The sequence below is a fragment of the Haplochromis burtoni genome, unplaced genomic scaffold (assembly GCF_018398535.1).
Source record: "Haplochromis burtoni strain Fernald_Lab_line unplaced genomic scaffold, NCSU_Asbu1 Contig_38, whole genome shotgun sequence".
Taxonomy (NCBI): domain Eukaryota; kingdom Metazoa; phylum Chordata; class Actinopteri; order Cichliformes; family Cichlidae; genus Haplochromis; species Haplochromis burtoni.
The window spans coordinates 1,119,740-1,147,074 of NW_024582399.1; the positions used below are offsets into that span (position 1 = coordinate 1,119,740).

General features: G+C 41.4%; 1 protein-coding gene across 17 annotated transcripts in view; it reads left to right on the plus strand.

Moving 5' to 3' along the window:
• The window catches only part of LOC102305355 (inositol polyphosphate-4-phosphatase type I A), an 89,893-nt gene extending 62,959 nt beyond the window's left edge, over positions 1-26,934 (plus strand). For 6 of the 17 annotated variants that reach the window (XM_042219799.1, XM_005920141.3, XM_042219800.1 and 3 more), the window contains 12 exons: positions 15-230; positions 2,648-2,789; positions 3,722-3,910; positions 4,421-4,453; positions 5,050-5,222; positions 7,775-7,898; positions 7,977-8,044; positions 8,800-8,999; positions 9,075-9,172; positions 9,282-9,394; positions 10,143-10,297; positions 15,704-23,593. In XM_042219799.1, coding sequence (XP_042075733.1) covers positions 15-230; positions 2,648-2,789; positions 3,722-3,910; positions 4,421-4,453; positions 5,050-5,222; positions 7,775-7,898; positions 7,977-8,044; positions 8,800-8,999; positions 9,075-9,172; positions 9,282-9,394; positions 10,143-10,297; positions 15,704-15,884 — 1,692 coding nt within the window. In that variant the 3' untranslated portion in view covers positions 15,885-23,593. Of the gene's footprint in view, positions 1-14; positions 231-2,647; positions 2,790-3,721; positions 3,911-4,420; positions 4,454-5,049; positions 5,223-7,774; positions 7,899-7,976; positions 8,045-8,799; positions 9,000-9,074; positions 9,173-9,281; positions 9,395-10,142; positions 10,298-15,703; positions 23,594-26,438 lie in introns of those variants that run through there. The other 11 variants (XM_005920150.3, XM_005920151.3, XM_005920152.3 and 8 more) reach the window with 6 other exon arrangements.
• Positions 26,935-27,335: the final 401 nt, after the last annotated feature.

Here is a 27,335-nt window from a genome sequence, read left to right on the forward strand (position 1 = left end):
CTTCTTCCTTTCAGACCCGTCAGCTGGTGACAGTGTGCGACTGCAAGCTGCTAGCTTCAGCTATTCAGGCCCTGAACGCAGCGCGGCCCGAGTACATCGCCTCCAAAGCGTCTCCTTCAGCTGAGTCCGAACAAGTAGTGCTCCGCAACGACCAGGATACACTGACAGCAAAGTACAGCGGTCGCAACAGCCGGTCTTCACTGCATGTGGACTGGCACGAAGAGGAATGGGTGAGTTCATCAGCAGTTTTTGGCTGTTTTTTGATTCCAGATTTATTTATTTATTTATTTTCGCATGAGAACAAATGAGCTTCTTGGCACGCGTTGTGCATACAGCTTAAGATCTTAACTACACTCTGTACCAAGCTGGATGACAACCAGTCTTCAGAAGAGGACACGCAGTTTGTAATTTAACAGATTTCCAACTGAAAGTAGAAAAAACAGGTGAAACTCAAAAAGGAGAAGCTCTGGGTTCATTTTTCAATCTTTTTTTATTTTTAGCCATCTGTTAGCTTATATAACTAAAACGCAGTATCTGAAAAAACACGTGAGTGGTGGTTAAAGCTTCAGGATGCTTATAAGTGAACTTTTGAGCTCATGTTATTGAAAATATATGCACAACTACGCATCAGAATATTTAAATGATTATCCTTTAACAGTGCCAGTTTCCATCTTATTATTTAAGTTCTTGTCACTTTGTTATTTAGATTTTGCACTTATCACATTTTTTGAATATAGTAGCAGAAAAAAAACAAAGTTTTTGTTTTTATATGTCACTACTGTAGATAAATATCATATAACAAGAACAGAAACTTCAAATGACAAAGGAAAGACATTATGCAGTCATCACACAGTCTTCATAGAAATGGTGGCTTCTCTGACACTGCTTAGTGGTAAATGATGCGCAAAATATCTTTATTTAAATTTAATGAACTTGAAGTGACATTACTGTCATGAGTGCATTTTGCCTCTGTGTACTGAGACGAGGGTCATGTAATGAAATCCATGAATCTTCGCTGATTGAATTCCTCCTCTCCTTCCTCTGACTTGAGTATAATTCCCTGCTGTAATTTATTTCTTCAATAAAAACAGTACTGTGTCCTGAACTTCCCCTCATTTAGTTATATTTTGCTTCCAGGAGGACAGACTTTCTTTTGTTTGTAAAGTACTCTTGAGCAATACTTTTCCAGGCTTTCTTAAGGTGTTTCAAAGTGTTTCTTTGGACGCTGGCTGCTTTTTTTTTTTTTTTTTTTTTTTTTTACTCTTTTTCAGTCCAGTCCTTGTACCTGAACATTTCCACAGAAATGTGCTTTGGAAATCTGTTTTTTCTTATTTCCGTTGTGTTTTGTGTGCCTTTGCAACATTTTTCTTATTGCTGGTGTTTTCTTAAGTTGCAGTCCGTTTGGCCTCTCAGGGCCACCGTAGAACTATCACCTGAAATCATCTGATTGACAACAGCTTCATTTTTCAGCATGACAATGATCCCAAATACACAAGGAATGCAGTAAAAGAATACCAGTGGAGTAATATCAGTCATGGATTGGCCTCCCCAGAGCCCAGACCTCAACATTATTGAAGCAGTGTGGGATCATGTGGACAGAGAACAGAACAAAAGGCAGAAACATCCAAAGAAGAGCTTTGAATGTCCTGCAAGAAGCCTGGAGAACTATTCCTGAAAACGACTTAAAGACATGACAAGAAAGCTGCCTAAGAGAGTTCAGACTGTGCTGAAGTATAAAGGTGGTCACACCAAATATTGACTTTCAGGCTCAGAGTTGTAACGCTGTTTCTAATTGAAACTACATACAAGCAAACATTTATAGCATAAGGAGAATAGGAGAAACTGATCAGGAGGGCTAGCTCTGTGGTCGGCATGAAGCTGGACACTCTGGTGACAGTGGCAGAGAAAAGGACATTAAAGAAACTGATGGACATTATGGACAATGCCAGGCATCCTCTGCACACGGCCATTAACAACCAGAAGAGTCTGTTCAGTGACAGGTTGCTTCTCCCCAAGACAAGAACTAACAGACTTAAAAACTCCTTTGTCCCACACGCCATCAGACTGTTTAACTCCTCTCTGGAGGGGAGAGGGAGGGGAAACAGGAGGACAAAGGAGGGGGGAACAACTAAGCTGTAGTGCCTCTTCACCTCACTGTGCAATACCTTTGTGCAATACTTTTGTAAATAGTCAACAGTGCAATAGACCTCAATACTTGAAATGTGCAATTCACTTGTATTTTTATTTTTTATTCCTATTTATTCTATTTATCCCCTTCGTATATTTTATTTATATTGTCTCTGTATTATATATATATATATATGTGTGTGTGTGTGTGTGTGTGTGTGTGTGTGTATATATAATATTCTGTAACTTCGGTCGTTGCTGTGCTTTTTTGGAAATCGAATTTCCCAGAGGAACCCACCCGAGGGATTAATAAAGTTCTATCTTATCTTATCTCATATATACAAAGAAATTAGGAGTGGTGTGAGACGTGCACGTTTTTTACTCCTTTTTTGCACATAAATATTTTCAAAGTGTCACCTTTCCTTTTTTAGCACATTACTTAAAGACGCTCTTTTGATTGGTTTGTTACTCTCTAAAATTGAAGCTGAAACAGCTGAATGTTGTAAACATGTCCTCTCAGGAGAAGGTGTGGTCAAATGTGGATAAGTCTCTGGAGTGCATCATCCAGCGCGTCGACAAGCTGCTTCAGAAAGAGAGGAGACCCAGCGTCGGCAGTCAGGACAGTACCCAGAGTGACCAGCAGGGTGGCAGCAGTAAGAAAGGTAAGAGACTCTTACAGTTTTTTAGCTGTAGTTTACTTCTGTGCCCTCTCATCAGCACTCTTTAATTTATGCTTGCAGTGTTATACTGTTTCCGGGGGGTGAGATGCATGTGTTGCTAACATGTTAATCTGGCTCAGAGGTGGTAAACTGTTGGAGGAAAACAGTGTCAATATGATTCAAGAGCTGGTAAATGTCTTTACTGACATGCTTTTGGTACCATTAATAGGAATCTGCAAACTGGAGGACTAAAAAATGCACAGCAAAGTCAAAAGATTGCATTTTAGTGAGTTAGGGAGCCATAAGAGTGGGAGTTGGTATAAAAAGTCTAGAATAATATGGGATTACTTTGAAACCAGCTTGGATCTCTTAGTTATGAGGTCCTTTATGTTGTGAAACCAGACGGCACAGGTGAGGGATCAGAAACTGCACAGGACCACAGTTTACAGCAAAAAAAAGACTCTAAAGAAGAGGCCAGAAGCTCATGAGCCCAGTGTTTACCTCGTTTATAGGAGCCATGAGATCTGCAGTTATGAGTGAGCAGATGTCCCAGTTGTGGGACTACGTTGTTTTTTTTATATCCCTCGGCTCTCCCTGTCCCACAGAGTAAGACAGTATTCCTGGAGTCTGGCTTTAAACCCGGAGCAGGTTAAACCTCTCGCAAGTCACCGATAAGATGTCAGCAGCTCTGCAGAGTTCAGAGAAAAATACCACAAAGAGACAGTAAATACTGAGAAATAGAGTTTTGCTCTTGTTTGTTTCCAACATAGACAGATATAGTGTGAAGTTATCACCACTTGGAATTAGAAGTCAATTTCACCCACCCGTTCTCTTTATTTATTTAAATAAGAAAATTGAAATATTCTCGTTGTTTTATACTAAAGTTCTAAACTTGTTTGCTGACCCCTTGATTTTTTTTATGTGGGTGTGAAAAGGCGATGGTGGGAAGTGTTTAGCTTTCTGGATCAACCCAGAAAGTACGTCAGGGGAATCTCCATCCTTACCATCATCATCATCATCATTAGAACCACCTCCACCATCAGCATCATCATCTCCACCACCATCCTCTTCCTCTCAGCTTGCCCTCTCCTCTGCACGGCCTCCCAGCCCCGAACAGAAAACCTGTAGGTTTTGTTTTTTTCCTGTTTTTTCTCTTCTTCTTCTTCTTCTTCTTCTTGAGTCATCCCTCCACATCTATTTTCAGCTCAGGTCACTGCTTACTTTTAAGAAGTTGGAGGATTCATGAGCAGATTTTTCCTTCACCTCATCAGCCAACTTTATTCCTTGAGAAAATGCTCTTAAATGACTCGTCTTTAAAAAGCATTCAGTGTTTTATGTGTGGTCTGCGTGTCTTTATGTGCACAGTGTTGCAGCAGTACTGTAGCAATGTAGCTGTTGTATCTGAGATTTTCTACATGTTGTAGCAGACCAGGGTCCAACATCTGTCCAAATTCCCCCCAAAACACACTAGATTTTCATAAAATAAGACAGAAAAGAGTTCTTCCTCGTGAGCCATTAGAGAATAAGGATGTTTGGACTCTGGTCTGCAGTGTTTCTTCTGTGTTGTCTCTGCTGCCCTCTATGGCGTACAGTGCTGCTAATCATGCATGTCGCACCTCCAACCCCTCTTCCAGATGGAAGCCCCAATGCTGAGGAGGCGTATCCAGGTAAGAGCTGCCTCCCCACATGTGCTCCTCTCACTCTACTCACTTTTCCAGACGGATTTTGATAAGAAGTCCAGGCAGAGATATTCCAATGTCTGGACTGAGTAAACTCCAACAAACCCTGAAATAGTTACAAAAACTCATTATTTATTTATTTATTTTTAATAGCTACAGTGATTGACTCATTTTTAATACCTAAATCTGCCCTCAGTCCAAAAAACCCCCACAAATCAGTGTCACTGTTTTAGAATCTGCTGTGACTGCTCTAAATTTGCACCTTTTTCTTTACATAAAGACTATTTTTTAAGAACAAGCCTGACAGCGGGCTTTTGACTCAAACAGCTCTGTCAGATCTCTGCAAGTGTTTTTAGGTTCTTTCCAGCAGGATTTGTGGCTAGTCCTATGGCTTCACCCTAAAAGATTTCAGTGTGTGTGCTTCTCCTTTCCCCATTGTCCCTCTTGTCTTTTTGTTCTGTTTCTGTCAAATTTAACAAGAAGTGGACTCTGAAAAACACAATCTTTGCTACTTGGTGTGGAAATTATTGGTTTGAAGGCATATTTGTGCTTGGTCTCTCATGGTTTATTTGCACTTGTTGCAGGCGAGTGGAGCGAGGCACTGTACCCTCTCCTCACCACGCTCACGGACTGCGTTGCCATGATGAGCGACAAAGCCAAGAAGTCTATGGTCTTCCTGCTCATGCAGGACACCGCTCCGACGATAGCCATGGACGTGTCACTGCAGTACCGCCGCGACATTGTCTTCTGCCAAACGGTCAGCACGCAAACATCATCCAAGTGACTCAGACACACTCACCTACACATATTTCTGTTAATGTATGTCTGAGCTGATGTGTTTATCCTGGAGTGACTCAAAGTGAAGGAAAAGGCCAAGAAAAGTGTAAATATCGTAAAAGCAAGGAGTTCAGAGCTATATGACTTTGTGGCTTTACGGTATTCATATGACTATTAAATGTCTGAATAAAGAGTAAAGGCAAAGGGAGCACAGCAAGTAAGGATTTCACACTCCCACTCACCTGAGACTGCAGTTATAAAGAGGATATGATGCCAGATGTAGTCCTCAAAGTGGATCCCTCCTTCGGTATTTTTAGAGGCTCTTTGCGATTGTAGTTTTTGGCAAACCCTCTTGTCTGACTCACATCACTTATATTTACCCAGCGGTGGATCCCTGCAGCTCTTAAATGAGCAGCTAGGACTCAGACACTTCAAGTTAAACTCTAATCCAAGCATTAAGTAAAGAAGTAAGAATAGCATTTCATAATAGTCAGCTATAATCAGAGCTGAAATACTTACAAGTAATCAGTCAAGCATTTTCAAAGCATAAAGCTAAATATTCTAAAATTTCTTTTTGCGCCATTCAAGTGGTTTGAGTTTCATTGCTCCAAAGCAATGTTTAAAGACGGTGAGATCCTGTTTTCTGACATTGTTAATGCTTTGATTATAGTTCTCAGAAATGACCCACATGTGTTGAGAGTGGCCTTCCATCACTGGCACATCCATCGTTTTTCCCTATGCTACAGTCACACTCTGGGAAAACAGTGGTTGGAGGCCACTGCATGATCACCTCCCCCACCATGCACATTGTAATCTTGTTTCCTCTGAAATTGTTGCTTCAAAGACGGCGACCAGGTCTGATAATACGGCGATTAACTATGATAAAGCTGAGAAAATTTGAAATCTCTTGCCGTCTACATACACAGACATTCACATCAACTACTTACATTTGTAGATTTGACAGAAAAATTCAGAAATTCCTCCATTGGCACTCGGCAATTTTCACATAACCACGATACAACCAGTTTGCAACCACTTAAGTTCAGTCCTCTATTGTAAAAACACGTGTCCCAGAATTGCTGCGCTCATCTGTGCAGACTGATTGCAATATGTTGACAATCTGTCTGTGTTTATAAATTAGACAACAGTTATTTGCAGATCTTTATCATTCTGCCTCAGAGTGATTGCAGTCGGTCTGAGTTGGACTGCAACTATTTGGAGACAGGTTGCCTCCCAGTAGGCAGTCGGATTTATTATTTTCCTTTCCTAGCTGTAGAGATGGCTGTCATTTTGTTTTTACTATAGTGTGCTGGGCCATTAATGGCTCGCCCAGTTCTCAGAGGGGCTGGAGCGTATCCCAGCTATCATTGGCGCCATCACAGGCACCTAAGGCCAACGTAGAATCACTGGTCAGTCTAACATACTGGGGGTTATATTTACTCATCAAATAAAAATATCTTCCTGAGTTTGGGACTCTGCAGGCAGAATTTCAGACTCTGTTTCAACCATGCATTAAAGAGCATATTTAAGAGCACACAACTGCAAACTCAATAGTGATCCTCAGCCATTCAGGGTTTGTTGGGTGTATAACATTTCTGATCGTCTTCAGTCAGATCAGTGTGAAGTTAGCTTCTGGCAGTGTGAACTGAAAATCAGTTACATAAAACTTGTCAGTGCAGTCCTCAAAAGCGTGCGCCGCAACACGCTGAGCTGCACAAGGATGCACAGAAACCAACCGCATGAGTCCACTTACATAATGTGATAAGCAGCCAATCGGTGGTGTCTTGATGTGAAACCATATGTTGATTTGCATTCGAGAATATGATGCAGGTTTAAAAACCGACACTGCAGTCAGTGTCGGGTGTGTTAAAAATGAAAGTGTGATCTGAATTGTAAATTAAATGTAAGATTTTTGTGGTAATTACAGCTTAAATCATGTGTCGTTTAACATTTCAAGGAATCTGCAGTGAAAGTACTTTGAATTTGACTTTATTTAAACTGCACAGATTCACAGCAGCAGCAGGCATCAGTGACAACAGACACAGGCGATTAATGCCGAGCTCAGACTGCAGGATGTCTTTGTGTGTAGTGATGATCAGTGTGCTACACAGACAGCTATAGAGTCGTTTTGCTTCCTCATTGCTTTTTTGGTCAGGTTTATGGTTGAAAAACACTGTACTCATATTTGTCGACCTCACAGACGTCAGATTTCAGATGGGACATCAAATGCAGCTCAGTTTCATATTAAAGACGAAAGGAACACTATTATAGCTCAGTCACACTAGAGCAACAGTTGCAAGGAGGAAAGGAGGAAAACTTCCCACTTTTGATTGTAAGCCACAGGTTGACTGGTGGGAGGCTGGCGTGGACCGGGGTTGCAAAGCAGCTTGCAGCAGTAGCCTTTGGCTGATGATGGTGTCAGACCGCTGCTTTAAAAGTTTATAAAACTGAGCTTGGAAAACAACAAACTGACTCTTTCTTGTCTGACCTGCTGTTCGAGTTCATGTATGTGTGTGTGTGTGTGTGTTACAGCTCACCGCTCTCATCTGCGGCTTCATTATCAAGCTGAGGAACTGTCTCCGTGACAACGGATTCCTGCGACAGCTCTACACCATCGGCCTACTTGCTCAGTTTGAGTCCCTGCTCAGCACCTACGGTACAAACACACTCAAATCTTTTTCTAATCGCACACAGCTGCTTGAGCCTCTGATTTCCAGTGTGTGTGTGTCTGCAGGAGAGGAGCTCGCCATGCTGGAGGACATGAGCATCGGCATAATGGATCTACGCAACGTCACCTTTAAGGTGAAGCAGCATGCTAACTGTCTTTCCAGGCTGTAGAGCCACTCTACGAGGATAATATTAGGAGGCCAGAGGTCTGGGTGGAGCTGGCATGAAACGTGGAAACGGTCACATAGATTAGACCCACTCTGAAGACACGATTTGGAGTAAATGTACTGCAGAACTCAACTGAATGAGGATGTGTTTACTGACCTTTTTATTGTAGTTTTCCTGGCTTTGCATTAAAAAAGACATGAAAAGTTTTGTGTTAAACGTAAACAAGCAGAGTGAAGCTATAAAGTGCAAACATGGACTCTGTCCATTAAAACTGCACAAAAACAGTTTTTTATTTTGAAAACTTTGGATTTTTTTGTCCCTTCCTGTGGGACAAAAAACTATACAATCTTTCCAGGGAGCTCGGAGTCTAACTCAGCTCTCTGTGAATGGTACTCATGGTCACTGGTCAGTCAAGAAGGATGAGGAAACGAGGAGGTGAATGTATGGTTATGGAGTCTGAAGAATTCGGTGTTACGACGTATCTTTAATACAGAAGTACAAATCCCTCTCTGATTAAGCTTGTGATCAAAGTTGAGTCAGTTTAATACTGAAGCTGAGGTTTGGTCTCTGCAGAGTTGAGGACATGCTCAAAAACTTGCAGCCTCGCTGGACGGGCTCTGTTAATTTTAATTGAGTATTTATTTTGCTTTTCACGGGCACTTGGTTCACAATTTCCATCTAGGTATTAAAGCTGCGTATACATGTACCTTTGCTCCTTTAAGGTCACCCAAGCAACCGGCACCTCCACCCCCGAGATGCTGCCGATCATCACAGGTAACCGGGATGGCTTCAATGTCCGCATCCCGCTGCCGGGGCCCATGTTCGAAGCCCTGCCCCGAGAGATCCAGAGCGGCATGCTGCTGCGGGTGCAGCCGGTGCACTTCAACGTGGGAATCAACGAGCAGCAGACGTTGGCCGAGAAGTGAGTGAGCACGTCCGGGATTTACCACCACAGGTGTTTGAGATTGGAAAAAATATTGTTTTGTGTGTTTTTCAGGTTTGGAGACACATCCCTGCAGGAGAACATAAACTCTGAGAGTCTCTCCAGACTGAACTCGTACTACGAGCAGTTCAAAGAAGTCCTGCCGGAGGACTGTGAGTACACAGTTTTCACGTTTTTCCTTCTTTCTAACTTGCACCACAAACCATTAGTGTCGCAACTCCTGCTTTAACCCTTCTTTTTTCTGTTCTTATCTACTTTCAGGCCTCCCGAGGTCTCGCTCTCAGACGTGCCTTCCTGAACTGCTCAGGTTTCTCCGGCAGAATGTCAACGCCAGGAAAAACAAGAACGTAGACATCCTGTGGCAGGCTGCGGAGGTGACATTTGCGCTCTTTTACTCAGAATGTCCGACTGCTTTGTTAGCAACTTTTAATTCTCCAGTAGGATTTTACTGCATTATAAATTTTACAGCTGCTTTTCTGTTAGGGAAAATATTCTAAAACACTTCTTCAGTAAAGACTCAGAGAAGAGAAACACACAGAGTTCTTGCTAGCAAGGGCAGTCTCAGAGACTCGCGCTGAGCTTTGCCCTGGTCTTTATTTATACTTCAGTGGTGTGTGTGTGTGTGTGTGTGTGTGTGTGTGTGTGTCCTGCTGATCAAAGGGTCATAAAAGCACAAAAGATACATCCTTGGTCAGGAAAGGGTAGTCTCCCCCTCACCCTAAATAACATGGTGAGGAAGTCCAGCAGTTCATCTATATGTAAAGAAGCACTTAAGCTAAAACAGACATAGCTACGTTAATCCTGCCGTAAAACAATAAGAGAAGGTATGACCTCTCTCGTGCTCCAGGATGTGGGTGTGCATTCTAGTGTGGAATACACACCAAGCCTTTGCAGCCTGTTAGAGATCACACACAATTAATTATATGCCTCTAAATATACATGGTTGAATATTTCCTAATACAAATAACTACATGCAGTACTCTACCATATGCAAACGTATATCACTAAAAGATTATACTGACTACTAAATACAATTTTCCATTGACATTTTCTCTGAAGATGTCAAAAACGAAATCATCAGCGGTGACTCACCTCTCCTCCCTGCTTGCCTCACCATCTCAGATCTGCCGGCGGCTGAACGGCGTTCGCTTCACCAGCTGCAAGAGCGCCAAAGACCGCACCGCCATGTCCATCACGCTGGAGCAGTGCCTGATCCTGCAGCATGAGCACGGCATGGCGCCGCAGGTCTTCACGCAGGCCCTCGACTGCATGCGCAGGTAGGATGCCCTCACAGTGGCCGAATGGAAAAATGCACAGCTGCAAATCGCACCTGGGCAAAAAAAAGACAACTTTTACTAAATAAATAACTTCTGTGCAGGGATGAAAAGATCAGGAGTTCATCAGTGTGCTATTTGGTAATCTGACTTTAACTGTTCTCCATGTAGTTTTAACCAATGGGAATACAGTAGGTGTTTAAATGGTGTGTTAGTGGTTACTTCTGTCCCACTTCAAATATGTGGATCCGTCTGCTGTGGGAAATAAGGGAGCAGTGTCTTACTTTTTCTTTTTTAAACTAGAAGATAATATATTTTATGGAGGCTTATTTTCACACTGAAAAACTTTTTTTTTTAAATATATTTTTGATAGTATTTTGTAATACAAGTCAAAATTTCTTGTCGAGAACTTGGTCATTTGAGAGGTATTCCAGGCATGTCCTATCAGGAGGAGGCCCCGAGGCACTTACAGGATTTGCTGGAGGGATTATGTCTCTCAGATGGCTTGGGAGCAACTCAGTTTCCCCTCCTGGATGAGGTGGATGACGTGGTCAGGGTGAGGAAAGTCCAGACGTCTCTACTCAGACTGCTGCCTCCATGACCTCTGTCATGTGAAAGTACAGTTCGGGGGCCTCCTCCCAGTGGGACATGTCCGGAACACCTCACACAGGGGGCATCCTTGTCAGATGCCCGAACCACCTCAGCTGGCTCCTTTCAATGTGGAGCAGCAGCGGCTCTACTCTGAGCCCCTCCCGGATGGCCGAACTTCTCACCCTATCTCTAAGGGAGAGGCCAGCCACCCTTCGGAGGAAGCTCATTTCCGCCGCTTGTATCCGCGATCTCGTTCTTTCGGTCACTACCCACAGCTCGTGGCCATAGGTGAGGGTAGGGACGTAGATTGACCAGTAAGTTGAGAGCTTCGCTTTTACACTCAGCTCCCTCTTCACCATGACGGACCGGTGCAGCGTCCGCATCACTGCGGCCGCTGCACCAATCCGTCTGTCGATCTCCGGCTCCCTTCTCCCATCACTCGCGAACAAGACCCTGAGATACTTGAACTCCTCCACTTGGGGCAGGAACTCATCCCCGAAAACCGCATTGTTCCTCCTGTATCCGAGGTTCGACTAGCGGACGAACTCTCCTTTCCAGCACCCTGGCATAGACTTTCCCAGGGAGGCTGAGGAGTGTGATCCCCCTGTAGTTGAAACACACCCTCCGGTTCCCCTTCTTAAAGATGGGGACCACCACCCCGGTCTGCCAGTCCAGGGGTACTGCCCCTGATCTCCACGCAACATTGTAGAGGCGTGTCAACCAGGACAGCCCTACAACGTCCAGAGCCTTCAGGAACTCGGGGCGGACCTCATCAACACCAGGGGCTCTGCCACCAAGGAGTTGTTTAACCCCTTAGCAGTCCTATTAGTCCCCTAAACCATCCAATGTCCCGTGGGCGGTACGTCCGACTGCTAACAGTTTAACTGCCTCAGTTCCCGGAAATTGGCGGGTCATCCCCAGACTCTGCTTCCTCCTCGGAAGACGTGTCAGTGGGATTAAGGGAGGTCCTCGAAGTATTTCTTCCACCGTCCGACAATTTTCTCAGTTGAATTCAGCAGCACTCCGCCAGCACTATACACAGTGCAGGTAGAGCACTGCTTTCCCCTCCTAAGACGCCTGATAGTTTGCCAGAATCTCTTCAAGGCAGTCCGAAAGTCTTTTTCCATGGCCTCTCCAAACTCCTCCCACACCCGAGTTTTCGCTTCAGCCACTGCCCGAGCCGCATTCCGCTTGACCTGTCAGTACCTGTCAACTGCCTCCGGAGTCCCACAGGCTAACCAAGCCCGATAGGACTCCTCCTTCAGCCTGGAGGCTCCCTTCACCTCTGGTGTCCACCATTTGGTTCGGGAATTACCACCACGGCAGGCACCAACCACCTTGCGGCCACAGCTCAATGCAGCAGCTTCGGCAATGGAGACGCTGAACATGGTCCATTCGGACTCAATGTCCCCAGTCTCCCTCGGAATGCTGTTGAAGCTCTGCCGGAGGTGTGCGTTGAAGATCTTGCAGACTGGGGCCTCTGCTAGGCATTCCCAGCACACCCTCACTACACGTTTAGGTGCACCGGGTCTGTCCAGCATCCTCCCCCCGCCACCTGATCCAACTCACCACCAGGTGGTGATCAGTTGACAGCTCAGCCCCTCTCTTTACCCGAGTGTCCAGAACATATGGTCGCAGGTCTGGTGATACGATTACAAAATCGATCATCGACCTGCAGCCTAGAGCGTCCTGGTGAGGAAAGTCCAGACGTCTCTGCTCAGAGTGCTGCCTCCGTGACCTCTGTCTTGAGTCTGTCATGCAGTAAGAAATGGCTGCGTGGAGCTCAGGCTTGTGAGGAAAAAAATATTTTTAAATTTCACGAAAATTGCTTTTTCAGGGGCGATAACAAGCTTCCATAATATTTGGTTGAGTCCTGTCAGAACATCAGCACAAACACTGTCAGCGGCTCCATTTCAGACTAGTGGAGGTGAAGTCTGCACGTCAAAGCAGCCAGTTTCAGCCGCATGCAGTTGTTGGTTAAAGAGACTGAAACCAGGCTGTCAACATGTTTATTTTTGCTGTAATGATGGACATTTTAGCATGGCAGTCTATGGTGACTGACTCACTGTTGAAGTCAGCCTCAGGCAGACGTTTGAGGTACTTGGTCAGTTTAATTTTTCAGTCCTTGTTGGCACACGTCTGTAAGAGAAAAGAGATATATCATTTCCTTCTGCGTCCACACATCAGTGCATGTCAAAGTTTTCTTTTGTGCCAAGGTGCCTCAGTGATGCTTGTTAGTACCCCCCTCTACATGTATATTACAAACAGGAACCACAGACAAGCACATTTCTGACTTTCTCAAAATTCAGAAGGACAAATGTCCACTTTAAAATGTGGAGACATGGCTGATGTTACGCAGCTCTAGGGAAGTACATCCACAGCTTCTCAGATTCAGTGTTTTACTTTATTGAATCTCTAAAATCAGTTTTGCCCATGTGTGGTTTGAAAACTCATCACCTGCTTCCTCTGCATAACGAGGCGAGCTAGAGGCTGTCTCGAAGGTGATGCTCGAATGAGTTAAGACTCAGTTGGTTACCTCACTTCACCAGCAGATTCCTCTCAAAGTTTATCAGTAACTTTTGATGCTTTTTAAACCTAAGAAGGACGCTTACATGGAGAAGAGAGCTACCCAACTGCTACTCAGTCCTCTTAATGGTTATGTCGAGTGTTTGTTGGTCTGTGTTCTTGTCTTGTCTGTCTAAACATCAGTTTGAACGTCCGTCTACTTGTCTCAACTGTCTTTCCTTTATTTGTGTAACCAAAACACCTGCCATAGAGTTCCTTCACCCATCCTCATTTTATCGCTTCCAAAAACAATTTCTGCCTGTGTAAAAGAACTGGACTTCGTTTGCCTCTGTGTGTTTTTAAAAAATAAATAAATAAATAAAAATGATCAGGGTTGAAGTCAGGAACACCAGATAAAGGTAGAGATGGGGTGGAGGTGGGTTGCAAAGCGCCTTGCAGAAGCAAAAGTAGGCTACAAGAGCCTTAAAAAGAAGATTAGCCTGTAGAAACATTGGGCTTGACTTTGTGGTAAATGCTACTGTAAACTAACGCTGATTCTATACTTTATAAAGTCAAAAACCTAGGCTTTTCTTTTCCTTCATTTGCTTAAGATTTTTTTTTTTTTTGGATGAATTCACCCCCCATTGTTACTATGGAAACAATCATTCTCTGTTCATGACAGCAAATTAGGGTCACTGAAGGTAAAAAAAAACTAAATAAATTAAAGGAAGTAGATAAATCAAAAAAGGGTCTGAGTGAGGAAATTTCAGAGGAAATGGCAAATTTCCTCTGAAATTTGCCATTTTATTCATTTTCCATATTTATCTTGTATATGTTTGTAACTTTTCTTGGAAATCTGTCACTTTTCTCTCAAATTTCCCACTTATCTTGGTAAATTTACAACATTTATCACTTAAATGTATCCGTTAATGTAATTTAAATTTCTTGTGAAATAGCATGTTGTTTGCGACCCTTTTTCTTGTAAATGTACATTTAACTCTTTAATTTGCCACTTTTTTCTGGTAAATTTACTAGTTCATGTGATTTTCTTGTGAAATAGCCACATTTCTTTGCCATTTATTTGGCGCATTTATCTTTAACCTTAAAGTTTTTTTTCTTAAAAATTCTAACCACTCTCACTCAGCCCCCTTTAAAAGAAATGTTTTCATTTACAAAAAAACCCCAGGAAACACGAGGGATGCTGGGAATTTGTATTCCTGAACGGAGCATTATTGATATTTATGTGATTTCCTGCTGGAGGACAGTCAGTGTTTCTCCTTTAAAAGCCTCTGAAAGTGTTTGTTACTTTCTCTGTCGACGGTTGTGTGACTTCCTGTTGTGAATATTTCTGTTAAAGATGGAAACACGCCTGTCTACAATAAAGTCCTGCAGATACTCGCATGATATGATGTCTCTTCATCTTTCTTCCTCTCCCCTTTTTCCTCTCCTCCTCCTCACCAGCCGACGCGCATGAAATCCGATCATTTTTAGAATTTGTTTTATTATGTTGGAGCTCAGAAGCATGCTAAACAATGCTTGGAGATATCGGCCCCCTTCACTCCCTCTTTTATCCCCAGCTATCTGCACTAAGTGGTTTAAAGTGGATGAAGTAAATGGATAAGACACCCTTATTGCATGTTACCTCTAATAGGATGCCATCTTTATCATTTATAGTCTGAAGTTCTTCCTTTAAGCTTTACTCCTTCAATAAAAGGGTGTTTTTTCCAGTCTTTTCCCTCCATCTGTCCCTCCTTCCTCCACCCATGTCTTAGAGTATATAAACATGGAGAGCCATTGCTGTGTTTTCTTACCTTCTTTCCCTTTCTTAATTTCTCTCTTTTCTCTCTCCTCCTCCTGTTTCCTCCTCCTCTTGTTTCCCGTTACATGATTGCTATTTTGCTCCTGTGATTGGCTCATGTTTTGCGGGGTTGTTGTGTTGTTGATTTCTACTCCGTCCGCCCATTTGTCGTCGCCTTGATATTATTGCTTTTATTTTGGTCTAAAATGCCTCCGGTCATTGTGGATGTGGCTTATTCACTGTCACTCTGATTTTTTTTTTTTTTGGTCACGTGTTAATTTGCCGTCGCACTTGTGTGCACTCACACTCCATCTGTTTATTTTGGCCTCCTCCTTCACCTTTCCTCCTCCCTTCTTGCAATTTCCTCCTTATTTCTTCTCCTTCCTCCTCCGTCCCTCTTATCTTTATTTCCCCCTCTTTTCCTCCCTCCTTCCCCCTGCCTTGTTTGCTGCTTCACACAACCACCTCCTCCTCCTTCTCCTCTTCTTCCTCTTCCCGTCCCCGTGGCTCGGCAGCATTGGCACGAGGGAGGGGGTGATCCAGAAGAACCTGAGCGGCTTGCTGCCAGTGCGTGACTTCCGGCTGGACCCCAGCCTCATGTACTCCCTGCCCCTGCTGGCCCTCAGCCCCAACCTCCTGGTGGTGTGGATCTTCCTCAGCATGGCCTACTTCCTGGCCAAACTGCGCTGCAGCTGAGCGAGCAGCTCTACGCTGGAAGTGACCAAATGTCAAACGTACTGCGAGGGTGGGCGGGGACTCTCCACGCTGACTCCCCGGGGTGTTTCTGAAACTGTGCCACTGACCTGTGAGAGGGGTGTAATCAGCTCACACACACTGTCCCACCCTCACTAAGGGCTGTACGCGACTTACGTCCCACTTATCAGCAGCCACGCTTTGGGCTTTTTCTTTCTTTTCTATTCTTTAAACATCTTTTTCTTTTTTCTATTAAAAACCTGTCATAGCTCAGGGGTGTCAAACTCATCTTATTCGTGGGCCACTAACCCAATCCTGTGATCCTAACAGGACCAGAAGGCTAACCTCTTCCCACTCCCCTAAACCTCCAAATTGTTCTTAATGTAATGAATTGATCTGATTTATAAATCTGATAAACTCTCTGTGATATCTTGAACTCCTGAGACCCTGCATCATCATACAGGGATATATGGTAACATATTTACTTTTCATTCTTCTTAATAAAGTGTTTATCTTTTCAAAAAAAACAATGATTACTTTATTCTGTTGGGCTGTCAAAGAAATAGTGGAGTTAAGATTAGGTCCAGCTAATCGTAAATCGCTAAGAAAAATTAAAAATGCATCCCTAACGAGAGCTCGGGTGTCTGGAGGTTAAGGACAGAGTACAACGAGAAGACGTCCTCAGTCTTGCAGGTCTAGCGACCCCTGCCTGTCAACCACCAATAGTTATGGAAAAATGTGCAGCACCCACTTTGGTGGGCCTTTTGAAATGTTCAGATGACATTTTTTTTGTCTCCATTACAAGTTTTACACCTTTCAGTTTCACTGCTGCTTAGTAAGCAGTTGCAGACAAGTTGTCTCACTTGCAAAATATGAGTGACTCCTGGCTATCCAGTAGCAGCTACAACAGTGACGTTTGTAGCGCAGCACCGTGTACGTCTTTGCAACCACTTGGCAACCTATTCAGTAATGCACATTTTTCCCTAGCAACCTGTGGTTGCCAGGGATTCACCAACTGGTTTCTAGTTCTGTGTGCCTGAGGTCTTACTGGCCTAGTTCTATCCCACTTGTTTGACACTCCTGATATATTAATTATGTTGCCTACATTTGAGTGTGAGGCCACATGCCATGTTCACACTAAGCCTGCTGAATGTGAATTCTACATGATTCCATTCATGTGTTTTTTTTTGTTTTTTTTTTAGGATGATATTCGTCCACGTGTACACGCCGAAATTACCCAGATTATTTCCTTCTCTTCTCTTCTCTTCCCTTTTTTTTTTTTTTTTTTTTTTTTTTTGTCCAGGATTAAGATAGCAGACACTGCTGTTTTAAACTCACGATTCACTTGTCACTACAGTCCAAAACGCTGCCACGTGATTAATCCTTTTTTTGGGCTTTTATGTGAAATACTAAATTTTAACCATTACGATGTCCTAAATCTCCAATTCTGTTTTCTTTACTGAGGTTTAACCAAACATGCATTTTTCTAAGACTTTACAGAAACTAACGCTGCAATTTTCAGATTCAGTGTATCTGAAAAGCTCAGTTTTGTCCGCATGGACGGTATTTGCCAAAAAGAGGACTTTCAAAAAAAATCTGGCTGGCTCCGTGTGAACATATAACACAAAGCCATTAAAAGACATTAAGATATTACCTTTAGTAACTCACAGGATTATCCACTTCCAGTACTGCCTAATGAGAGTGTATTACTTCTTTCTTAGTGTATAGCGCCCTCTGATGGACATATTTTGCTCCTTTGTGATGGTCAGTTAGTACTCTGCCTTACCCTTCACTGGTGGAAGGTGACAGTTTATTGTAAAGAGTGTATAATGTGTATAAGGATAAGCAGATGATATCTAAACTTTGCTTTCAGGAAAGACCCACAGTAGCAATCAGATGATTATTTTATTCATGATTTAAGCTCAGCGCAAACAGCTTATATCATCAAAACATTTTCTGGAACATTTGATTTATCATTGTCTTCCATGTGCTTTTGCACTTGCCCTACACGCTAATGTGGAGGAACCTAAAGCTTTTATCTCGTGCCAAATGAAGCAAGTACGCACTTGCTTAGATATATATTTTTAAGGCAGCATTTGCTTGTTTTTGTTTCTTTTGGTCTTCCTGCTTCTTTATAGACGGTGGAAGCATTTTCCTGCTTCTGCCTGAGCTTTTGCACTTTCCAGCAGATCCGGGTCTGTCTCTGTCTTTGTTTAGATCCAGCCTATTGAAATGTTTATGTGAGGCAGTGTTAGTGTTAGGAATCACCTGATAGCCCTGTTTAATCAGAAAAAATGAACTGAACCCATTAACTGATCGTTTACTTGATGGACATTAAACACTTGTGCTGCTGATATGAAAACTATGCTAGTTCACATTCATTTAGCCTTAAACAAAAAGTCCCGTGACATGTGTGACCCATTTTAAGAGGAGTTCACTGAGCAGGAATACTGCTCTGAACTGTGTCGACTAAATGCGTATTGGCACAAGTACAAGCAGTATTTCGAACTCCTAGCACACCCACAAAAATAAAAATAAAATCATAAAAGCTGAAATATTGTCGCTAGTAGACGGAACAATCTAACAGTCTTATATGGAGTGTAGAGCGTGCCAAAATAAGTAACATCAATATGAAAGCTGTTATTTTTTACGTTCAAACCAGTGTTAAAAAATAGATGTGGAAAAAAATATTTAGTTAACTGGAATAAAATGAACAACTAGACTTTTGAAAAAGAAAACTACTTGAAATGATGCAACCACATAGCTGCCTTAAAATAAATAACAATACACTGGAAATGTCTTTGCAGTTAATTTGGTCTTAATTTAAGTCTAAATATGATAAATGTCTGCTGTAAAAGTTAGCAAAATAAAAATAACTACAACTAATGTAAACTAAAAAAAACTTTGAGTTTCTCTTTAATTAATTCCTTATTAAAATTAAAGCTGCCCTGCTTAGTAGATTCAATGTCGAAATGCTCATTTAGTAGTGATGGCGATACTGAAATATCGATTCCTCCGATACCAGTCATTTATGTTCTAGAATCGATTCTCACATTAAAATATCGATATTTTAGTAATTTAGGGTAAATTTGTAGTTTATCATTAACAGGAACACAGTGGAAAGAAACTATATCATTCGGATTGTCTACATTGGAAGGAACTACTTCCTCTTCTGCCTTTCATAGGTACGTATGTAGGTATGTTCAGGCCTATACTTTAGTGGCACAATTTACTGTCTTTGAGTCCAGTGTTTTGTATTTGCATTGCACAGCTTTACTGTTTTACTTTTCTCCTGCTGCTCTTTAGTGTCAGCTGTTTCCCCCATGAGCTGGTGGAGACCAAAAATGGAGCAAAAACTTTGATTACAGTAGTCACAGTATTAGCTCCTCTTCTTTTTCTTCCTCCTAGCGTTATTCCCACTCTGCGGGGTCTGCTTTTCTGCAAAGCCGCCTCCATTTGGCACGGCCAAGGGCGTCGTTCAGGTTGGCACTGATCTTCTTCACGTTGCCTTTAATTTGGTCCATCCATCACCTTTTTGGTCTGCCCCTTGGTCGCCGTCGCAGTGCTGTTCTTGCCACAGAGTTTTAATCACCTCTGACCACGTGCCCATATCATCGCAATTGCACTCCTTGCATCTTCTCTGTGATTGGTGCAATACCCAGCCGCTTCCGGATGTCGATGTTCGTGACGTGGTCCTATTGTGTCAGGCCCAGGCACCATCGCAGCATCCGCATTTCCATTGTGTTCGTGCTTTGCGGTGGCTGGCCAACACTCTGATCCATAAAGGGCCACAGGGCGCACTACACTCTTGTAGATCTTTGACTTGAGGTGGTCGGGCATTCATCGGTCGCACAGGACACCAGTGACTTGACGCCACTTCATCCAGGCCTCATTAATCCTGGCTCGTACGTCTGGCAGGATGTCGCCGTCATCGCCATCACAGTATTAGCTCCTAATGCTAGTAATATTTATTAAAAGAATCACATATTTAACTAAAAGCAACATTTTGAATTGTACCCCTTTGATCAGTTAAAATTCAAGTCAGACTACACAGCAATAATATGACCCATAATTAACCAGAATACTTTTAATTATCTTTTACTGTCTTTACTGCCAAAACAAAAAAAGTCCTGTAGCCTGGATTTGCTCATTATCATTAAAGTGACCCTCTCAAGTTTAAAGTTTAGGCATGAGTGGCTGTTTTGTCATTCTTTTATCTCTTCATGGACTCAGGTTTTTCCAGTCTGGCTGAGTGTTATTTATGGGTTCAGTTCATTTATAAGACACCGTCACATCCTGGTGTTCACCTGCCCAGAGGCTGAGACTGGCCAGCGATGGCTCTCTTCAAACACTTTAATTGGTCCCAGTGTGCCAAAATAGATGCAGTAAGTCAGCGATTCGACCCACATCTGCTCTGCAGCTTTCAGGACAATGCAGTCGAGATCAGCTCTGTCTCACCGACTGACAGAACTGATCTCTGCGTACTTCAGGATGCAGCTTGTAACTGGAATGTATGATTGTAGGATATTCAGGGGAAATGTGTTTGCATTGCTGCAGCTTGTGAACCCTTTAGAGCATTTATCTGTACCAGCCGATATGTTTACATGAGCTTTATAGAGACAGTAGAGTGTTTGATGAGTAATGTGAGGTGTTAAGATGCAAAGAGTTTAGGCTATTAAAGATGGGATGTCTGCATTCATTTTGGCTTATGCATCCTAGAAACAAGGGACCAATACACAATGCAGTGTGTGTCCCTCTTGTTTCAGGCATTCTTGTGTCAAATAAAGATCCCAATGTGATGATTTCTGTTAGCTGATTAACTGTTGTTTCTAGTCTTACCTTGCCAACAGTCCAGAACCCAAAGATAATTTGCTTACTAACATATTTTTAAAATAGCAAATTTACCATTAAAAACACAAATATTTGGCATTCATGTTTAATAAATGGCTAAAATAATAAAAATACATGCCAACTAATTAAGCCACTGGATCATCAGTTAATCATCTTCTTGATTTTATCTAACTTTATGCACTTTTAATAGAGCTTCCTATAAGAATGTTGTTTTGATGTTTGATATGCCCACTGTTAATTATATCATTGTATTATTATGAAGAGCCTTATTTCCCAGTTACTAACTCCATGGCTTCCATGATATTTTGGTTATATTGAGAATGAAGTAAACGGGACCTACTTTGCTTTTTTTCTTATTTAGTTTTAAATATATATAGCCCCTTTTCCATTAGTGCCTACTCGTGTCGTCTCGCTACTATTTACTGGGTTTTCCATTAGGTGGTACCTGGTACCAGGTACTGGTTTTTTTTTTTTTGGTTTTTTTTTTAGCACCTACTTGCTCAGGGTTCCAAGCGATCCAGGGCGATCTAAAAATGTGACATCAACAGACTGCATGCCACCTATTGGCTCGTCAGTGACGTCACTCAATGAGTCATTAGAGCGTCTCCCTCAGGAAAATCAAAACTGCCACTTTTAAAACCCGTGGACTTTCAGGTGAGGGTGCTCTTAGGTCTCAATCACCCAGGCTTAGAGAACAGTTGCCAATGCCTGGTAACCACAGTTCACTGGGGAAAAATTAGGGTTCCCTAACTAACTGCGAGTGCTTGTCGGCATTCGCAAGTGGAAATTGATTGTTAACCCTGTTCATGCAGTCACACTGATGGCTAGTTACCCCCTAATTGGAAGGGGAAAGGGTGTATTCTCTAACCAGTTGGTGATTGATTGCTGGGGGTTGCTTGTTGTTGCTAGGTTGTAAAGTATATGGTGCCCTACTGAAAACCTCCTTGTCATTGCTTTGGTTCTGAGCAGATTGTAACTTTTCATGTTTCATTCAAACCAGAAACTCAGAAAATTTGCCTTCAAAGTAAAAGTTGTTGGTTTCAGTTTTAAAACTACAGTTGCACTAGGGATAAGGTTACAGACTGTAGCACAACCAAAATTATGACAACTGTGGGCATTGAACTTGCAGTGGCTAGTTGAAGACTGGGAAGCTACATCCAGATGAACAGAGTCAGCTGTCTGGACTTTTCTTACCTGGATAACTGAGCGCGGAACGAGGACAGACCAAAGCAATCGCAGAGAGGATTTTGTTGCAGCTGACTTCATGCAATGATAGCCAGCAACCTCATCAAATATGTCAAGAAATAGATGATTTTCCTTTGAAACCTGTCAGGGGTTGCTGACCAGTCTCTAGGCCTGTGTGACTGTAGCCTTAAAGAGAAAGTTAGGGACAGAAGATAAACTGAGGGACCTCTGTGAAATATTAAGTATATCTGAACTGTGAGCCATCCATAGCTACTCTAATACAGTGTGCCAATAAAATCATAGAGCTGGAAACAAGCATAGTAGGTCCTCTTTAACAATGTATGTGGAAACTGTGTTAGAAACCAGAAGCACTTAGATTGTTTTACATATTGGAAATCTGTAATGTAAAAATCAATATCTTTGCTTGTAAAGCTAACCATCAGCATCGGTCGCCTCCCTAGAGTTCAGAGGCTCTGCCTCATTAAGATCGACCCAGTATGGAAATGGATCAGACTAAAATAGCTTCCTTTGGGGAGCTTACCCATGCTGATGACCTCTAAGTCATCAGTCACATACTACAGTAAAATGATCCTTCCTGTATGCTTTCTTTTGGATCCTGAAAATATTGAACATCTTTCAGACTGCTTTGAGAAATGTTTTGTGTCACAGGAAATGCAGTATACGTGTAGTAATTTCAGTAAAATATCAGTCTTGTGCTTTATATTAAAAGAATAATATTAAATTTGGGGATTTACTTCCTGGAAGGTTAGTGAGACGATTGGTACCATTTTTAATAAAGCGGCTAGTTAGCTTAATTTAGCTAATCTTATAAAACTAAAAGTTGTTTTTATTCTTTAAATATTTAACAATCTTACATTGTTAATGTAATTACAGTTGGGATACTGTGTAAAATGTGAATATAGACAGAATACAATGATTTGTAAATCTCACATTGATATTTTATTCACAGTACAACAGAGAAAACATACAAAGTTTAAACTGAGAAATAAAAATATTAGCTTAAATTGAATTTGATGGTAGCAACATGACACAGGGCAGTGTTTACTGCTGTGCAGCATCCCCTCTGCTTTAGCAGTCTATAAATATCTGTAAACTGAGGAAACTAACTTTTAGACTTTTGGGAGAGTCCATTTACTTCTGAGAAACTCTGCCCGTCTATAATGGTACATTTTCTCAGTTTAAACATATTTTTCCTATGTAAAGAAAATGGGAGTTTATGAGATTTGTAAGTCATCATATGTTTTTATTTACATTTTATGTTGTGTCCTAACTTTTTTGCTCATAAAGGAAAGGGCCTTTAGTCTTTAAAGCTGCTGGTTGGTGGATTTTGTTTCTTTTGAACTCAGCCAGGCTAGCATTTTATTCCTTTTTACCCATTTTGTCTATTAGCTGTAAGCTAGCTTAATGTTTTAAAGTAAGACTAAAAATAAAGCTGGGTAAAAGGCTTTGTGAAAAGCTACAAAAGGTATTTTGAAAATCCACCAGCACCCTTAAAGCTCTTTTTTTTTTAAAATCTTTAATTAATATAAAATATGTTTGTTTGTTTTTTTATAAACAATATAGCTAACTAAAGCTAACTATCTGCGGGCGGAAGCTTAGCATGCTAATGTGAGTGTGGGGTCAACTTTTTTTTTTTTTTTTTTTAGCTCAAATCCAGCAACAATGCAACTACAAATTGTCTCAATTTAAGTGATTATACGCCGCTTTTGAGGTTTTTAGCATTAGTTTTAAGGTTATTGCTTTCTTATCATCTGTTGAACTACCTCTGTGAGCTTAGCATTTATTCAAAAATAAAATAATATCAAAACTTATCATCGCTGAGCAGTAGGAATGTAAGTATTATTGGGAAATGGTAAAAAGTTGTGGAAGTTTGATCAAGACTAAATGCCAGTGAGGGATAATGGTTTCAGATACTTTGAACATTGAGTCCCACTATACCTGCAGGTGTAACTACCCTAAAGTGCTTCCTACAAAAATAAATCTAATGTTATATTATCCACCTGAAGAGAAAACATCAGTTTGCCTTTTCCTTTGCTTTATTTATTTATTTATTTTTAGGAAATCAGATATATCAGAAAATATATTTGTACTGCTGTAGATAAACTATATTTAAATGCCTGTATTGCCAAAATGCTTTATTTATCATATTGTTGTCTGCTATATGTATACATATATATATAGTCTGCGGTTATTCCAAAGTAGAGTGTGTATATATTGATTATTATAATGCTTGTGCCATAACTGTCACGCTGTCATTACTCTTGGTCACACCTGAACATGACTGTTGTTGAGTTCCCTGTGATATGCATATTTATATGTATTTTGTTGTGTTGTGACTGTTAGCTGTGGATTTGATTGCTTCTCTGTTTGCAGGTGTTTTCAAACCTCGTTTTGAAGGACTTGCACTGGTTTTGTGGCTCTCTTGTTGTTTAAGTTTGCAAACAGCAGGAAATCATGGTACCAGATTTTCTGTTCTTGTTCACGTCCAAAGGCTTTTTATCTCGCTGAGTATCGTGAACCCCAGAAAACCTCCCCTTTTCCCTCTCAAATAAATGCTTCCTGCATCCACCTGCAGAATGTAAACCGTGTGATATTTTATAGTCTTTAAAGTTGTGCACTCTCATCTTATTCTAACCTGCTTTAACGTGTCAGGTTCTACATGGCTATCCTTGAACATGCTTCAGCTGTGCTCTGAATAAAGAGACAAATGTGATTATCCAGCTGGTAGCAGACAATTTGGAGGTCGTTTATCTATTTATTCATGTGTTTGTCAGTCCATGTGTCATAATGTGTATTTGTTGTGTCTATGAATGGATTTTTTTTTTTTTTAATTCGGCAGCAGTCATGCTGTTTATCAGGTTAAGAAACATGTTTTGGGCTGCTGCCTTAGTGGTGACTGGCTTGTGACCCCCCTGAGGATGAGTGTCTCTCCTCCTGGTCTCAAACCAGAGATCTTTAAGGCGTGGGGGAACTCCAGGCCTCAAGGACCGGTGTCCTGCAGGTTTTAGATGTGTCCTTCATCCAAAACAGCTGATTCAAATGGCTAAATGACCTCCTCAACATGTCTTGAAGTTCTCCAGAGGGCTGGTAACAAACTAATCATTTGATTCAGATGGGTTGACCTAGGGTGATATCTAAAACCTGCAGGACACCGGCCCTTGAGGCCTGGAGTTCCACCATGCCTGCTTTAAAATATGACTGCTTCACCTGAGCCTTTCTAGAGTAAATTTGAAAGAGTGTAAACTTACTGACCTCCGCTGGTCATAAGCAGGAATTGCTATTGTGAAATAATCCATAGGCTTTTTTTATTTATTTATTTTTTTTATATAATAAAAAATACATTTTTTTTAACCCTTGAACCCTAATGTGCTTTTTTTTGTCACTAACATTGGGTCTATTTTACTTGATATACTGTTAAAACATACTTAACATCAACAGTACTCTCCTTTCTCTACGTAACCTCTATGCAACGTCTCAAAACAAAATAAAGGAATCATGGCGGGACCCTCCAGGCTCTAATGCACCGCAATGAAAATCACGTAGCTAATATCACGTTGGTGAAAATTACCTGACGTTAGTGTTCTCGGGTTGAGACGGATGCTTTTTTTTTTGTTTGTTTGTTTGTTTGTTTGTTTTGTTGAACGTTTTTAAATTAAAGTTTCAGTCTTATTTTCTGTCATTTGTACTAACATTACATTTAGTGATCTGACTGCCTGTCTGCATGGTAGATTAGATTGATATAAAGATTAGATATAAAACCTGTAAAACATGTTTTCATCCATTGTCTCCATCCTGCATTCTTTCTACTCCTGTGCCTATAAAAATCAGTCATTCTACAGACATCTGTGACAAAATTGACCCTGCTTCTCATTCAATCTCCTGCTTCATAATCACAAAACTATCAGAAATGTGTTCACTGGTCTCTAGTTTTGAGTCTTACTGAATATAATGTGATTTAAATTTTTTTTTTTTTTTTTTTTTTTTTTTTTTTTATTGGTATCGATGTTGTAAATCGACCACACAGTGAGCACTTCTCAGTCACATTCAAACCTTATGTGGACAGCTCTGGATTTAAAAAAAAAAAAAAAAAAAAAAAAAAAGGCTGAGGAGTCACAGCATCACAACAACTAAAGTTACCTTTAATTTTCATGGTAACCAGGAAAAATAATAGAATAGATTTTTATAATATTTTAACTTTGTTTAATATTTAAATCCATTTCCTTTTGAAAATAATGTTAGTTTTACAAGTTCACAAAATTGAGTTTATCCCAGAATTTCAATCCATCAACAAGAGTTTCTCTTTGACTTCATATGAAGAGACGTGTGTCCTCTAACAGAACTCTTAGTCCTTTGCACTCATGGTTGAATGATCATTTTCATCTTTTCTTCTCATCATGTGCACAAGTCATCATTTCTGCTTTTTTTTTTTTTCCTTTTGCTCTCATTCTGCCTGTGAACGCCCTCTCTCCCCTCTGTCTCCTCCTCCTCCTGTCTCCTCAGCGAGGGCTGTAGGCGAGAAAACACTGTGAAGAACGTCGGATGCCGAAAGTACGCGTTTAACTCGCTGCAGCTCAAGGCCTTCCCCAGACACTACCGACCGCCCGACGGCACCTTTGGCAAAGTGGAGACCTGACTGGAGGAGATCAGAGGACTGCTATGCGATCAAACTGAGTACAGTGAAGATACTGTGATGAGAGACTGTATAATTTCACCATCATGTGGCCTGGTTCCTGCTGTAGAGGTTTTAGATTAGATTATCGTGGAGGTAGACTGAGTGACTGAATGTCACACTAACAAACAGTAGCTCCGTCCTGAAAAAGAAAGACGAAGACCTTAGTGGAATGACTGTTTTTTAGGTACTGTACACATTGCTTAGAAATGTTTTTATTTTTTATTATAGAAAAGCACTGCCTCACTTCCACTTCCAGTACTGATGTAATCGATATGAAGGATGCATAATTTCTGTTCTACAATAAAGATGAAGAATATCAGAAAATCTGCAACTGTGTTTGACTTCTGTCCAAATGAATACAAATGCAAACAAATACAAATAGACTTAGTTTTAATAAACCTATATTTGCACTTGTTAATTTCCCAATACACCGAAGATTGGGGGGGGGGGACAAAGTAACACCCCCTTGATTAATAATGTGACTAACCACATTTTGGAAAGCTTTCAGTTCAGTTTCATGAGCCATACTCAGATTACTGCCAGACCTGCTGAATCAATCTGTTAAACGGAACCAGTCTGACAAAGTGAAACAGGCTAAAAGATCACAAACAACAACACATCAGGCCATGATGCAAAGAAACAGCTGAGAAACAAAGCCAGTGACATCTGTCAGTTTAGGAAAGGTCACAAAGCCATTTCTGACTCCAGTGAACCACAGTGAGAGG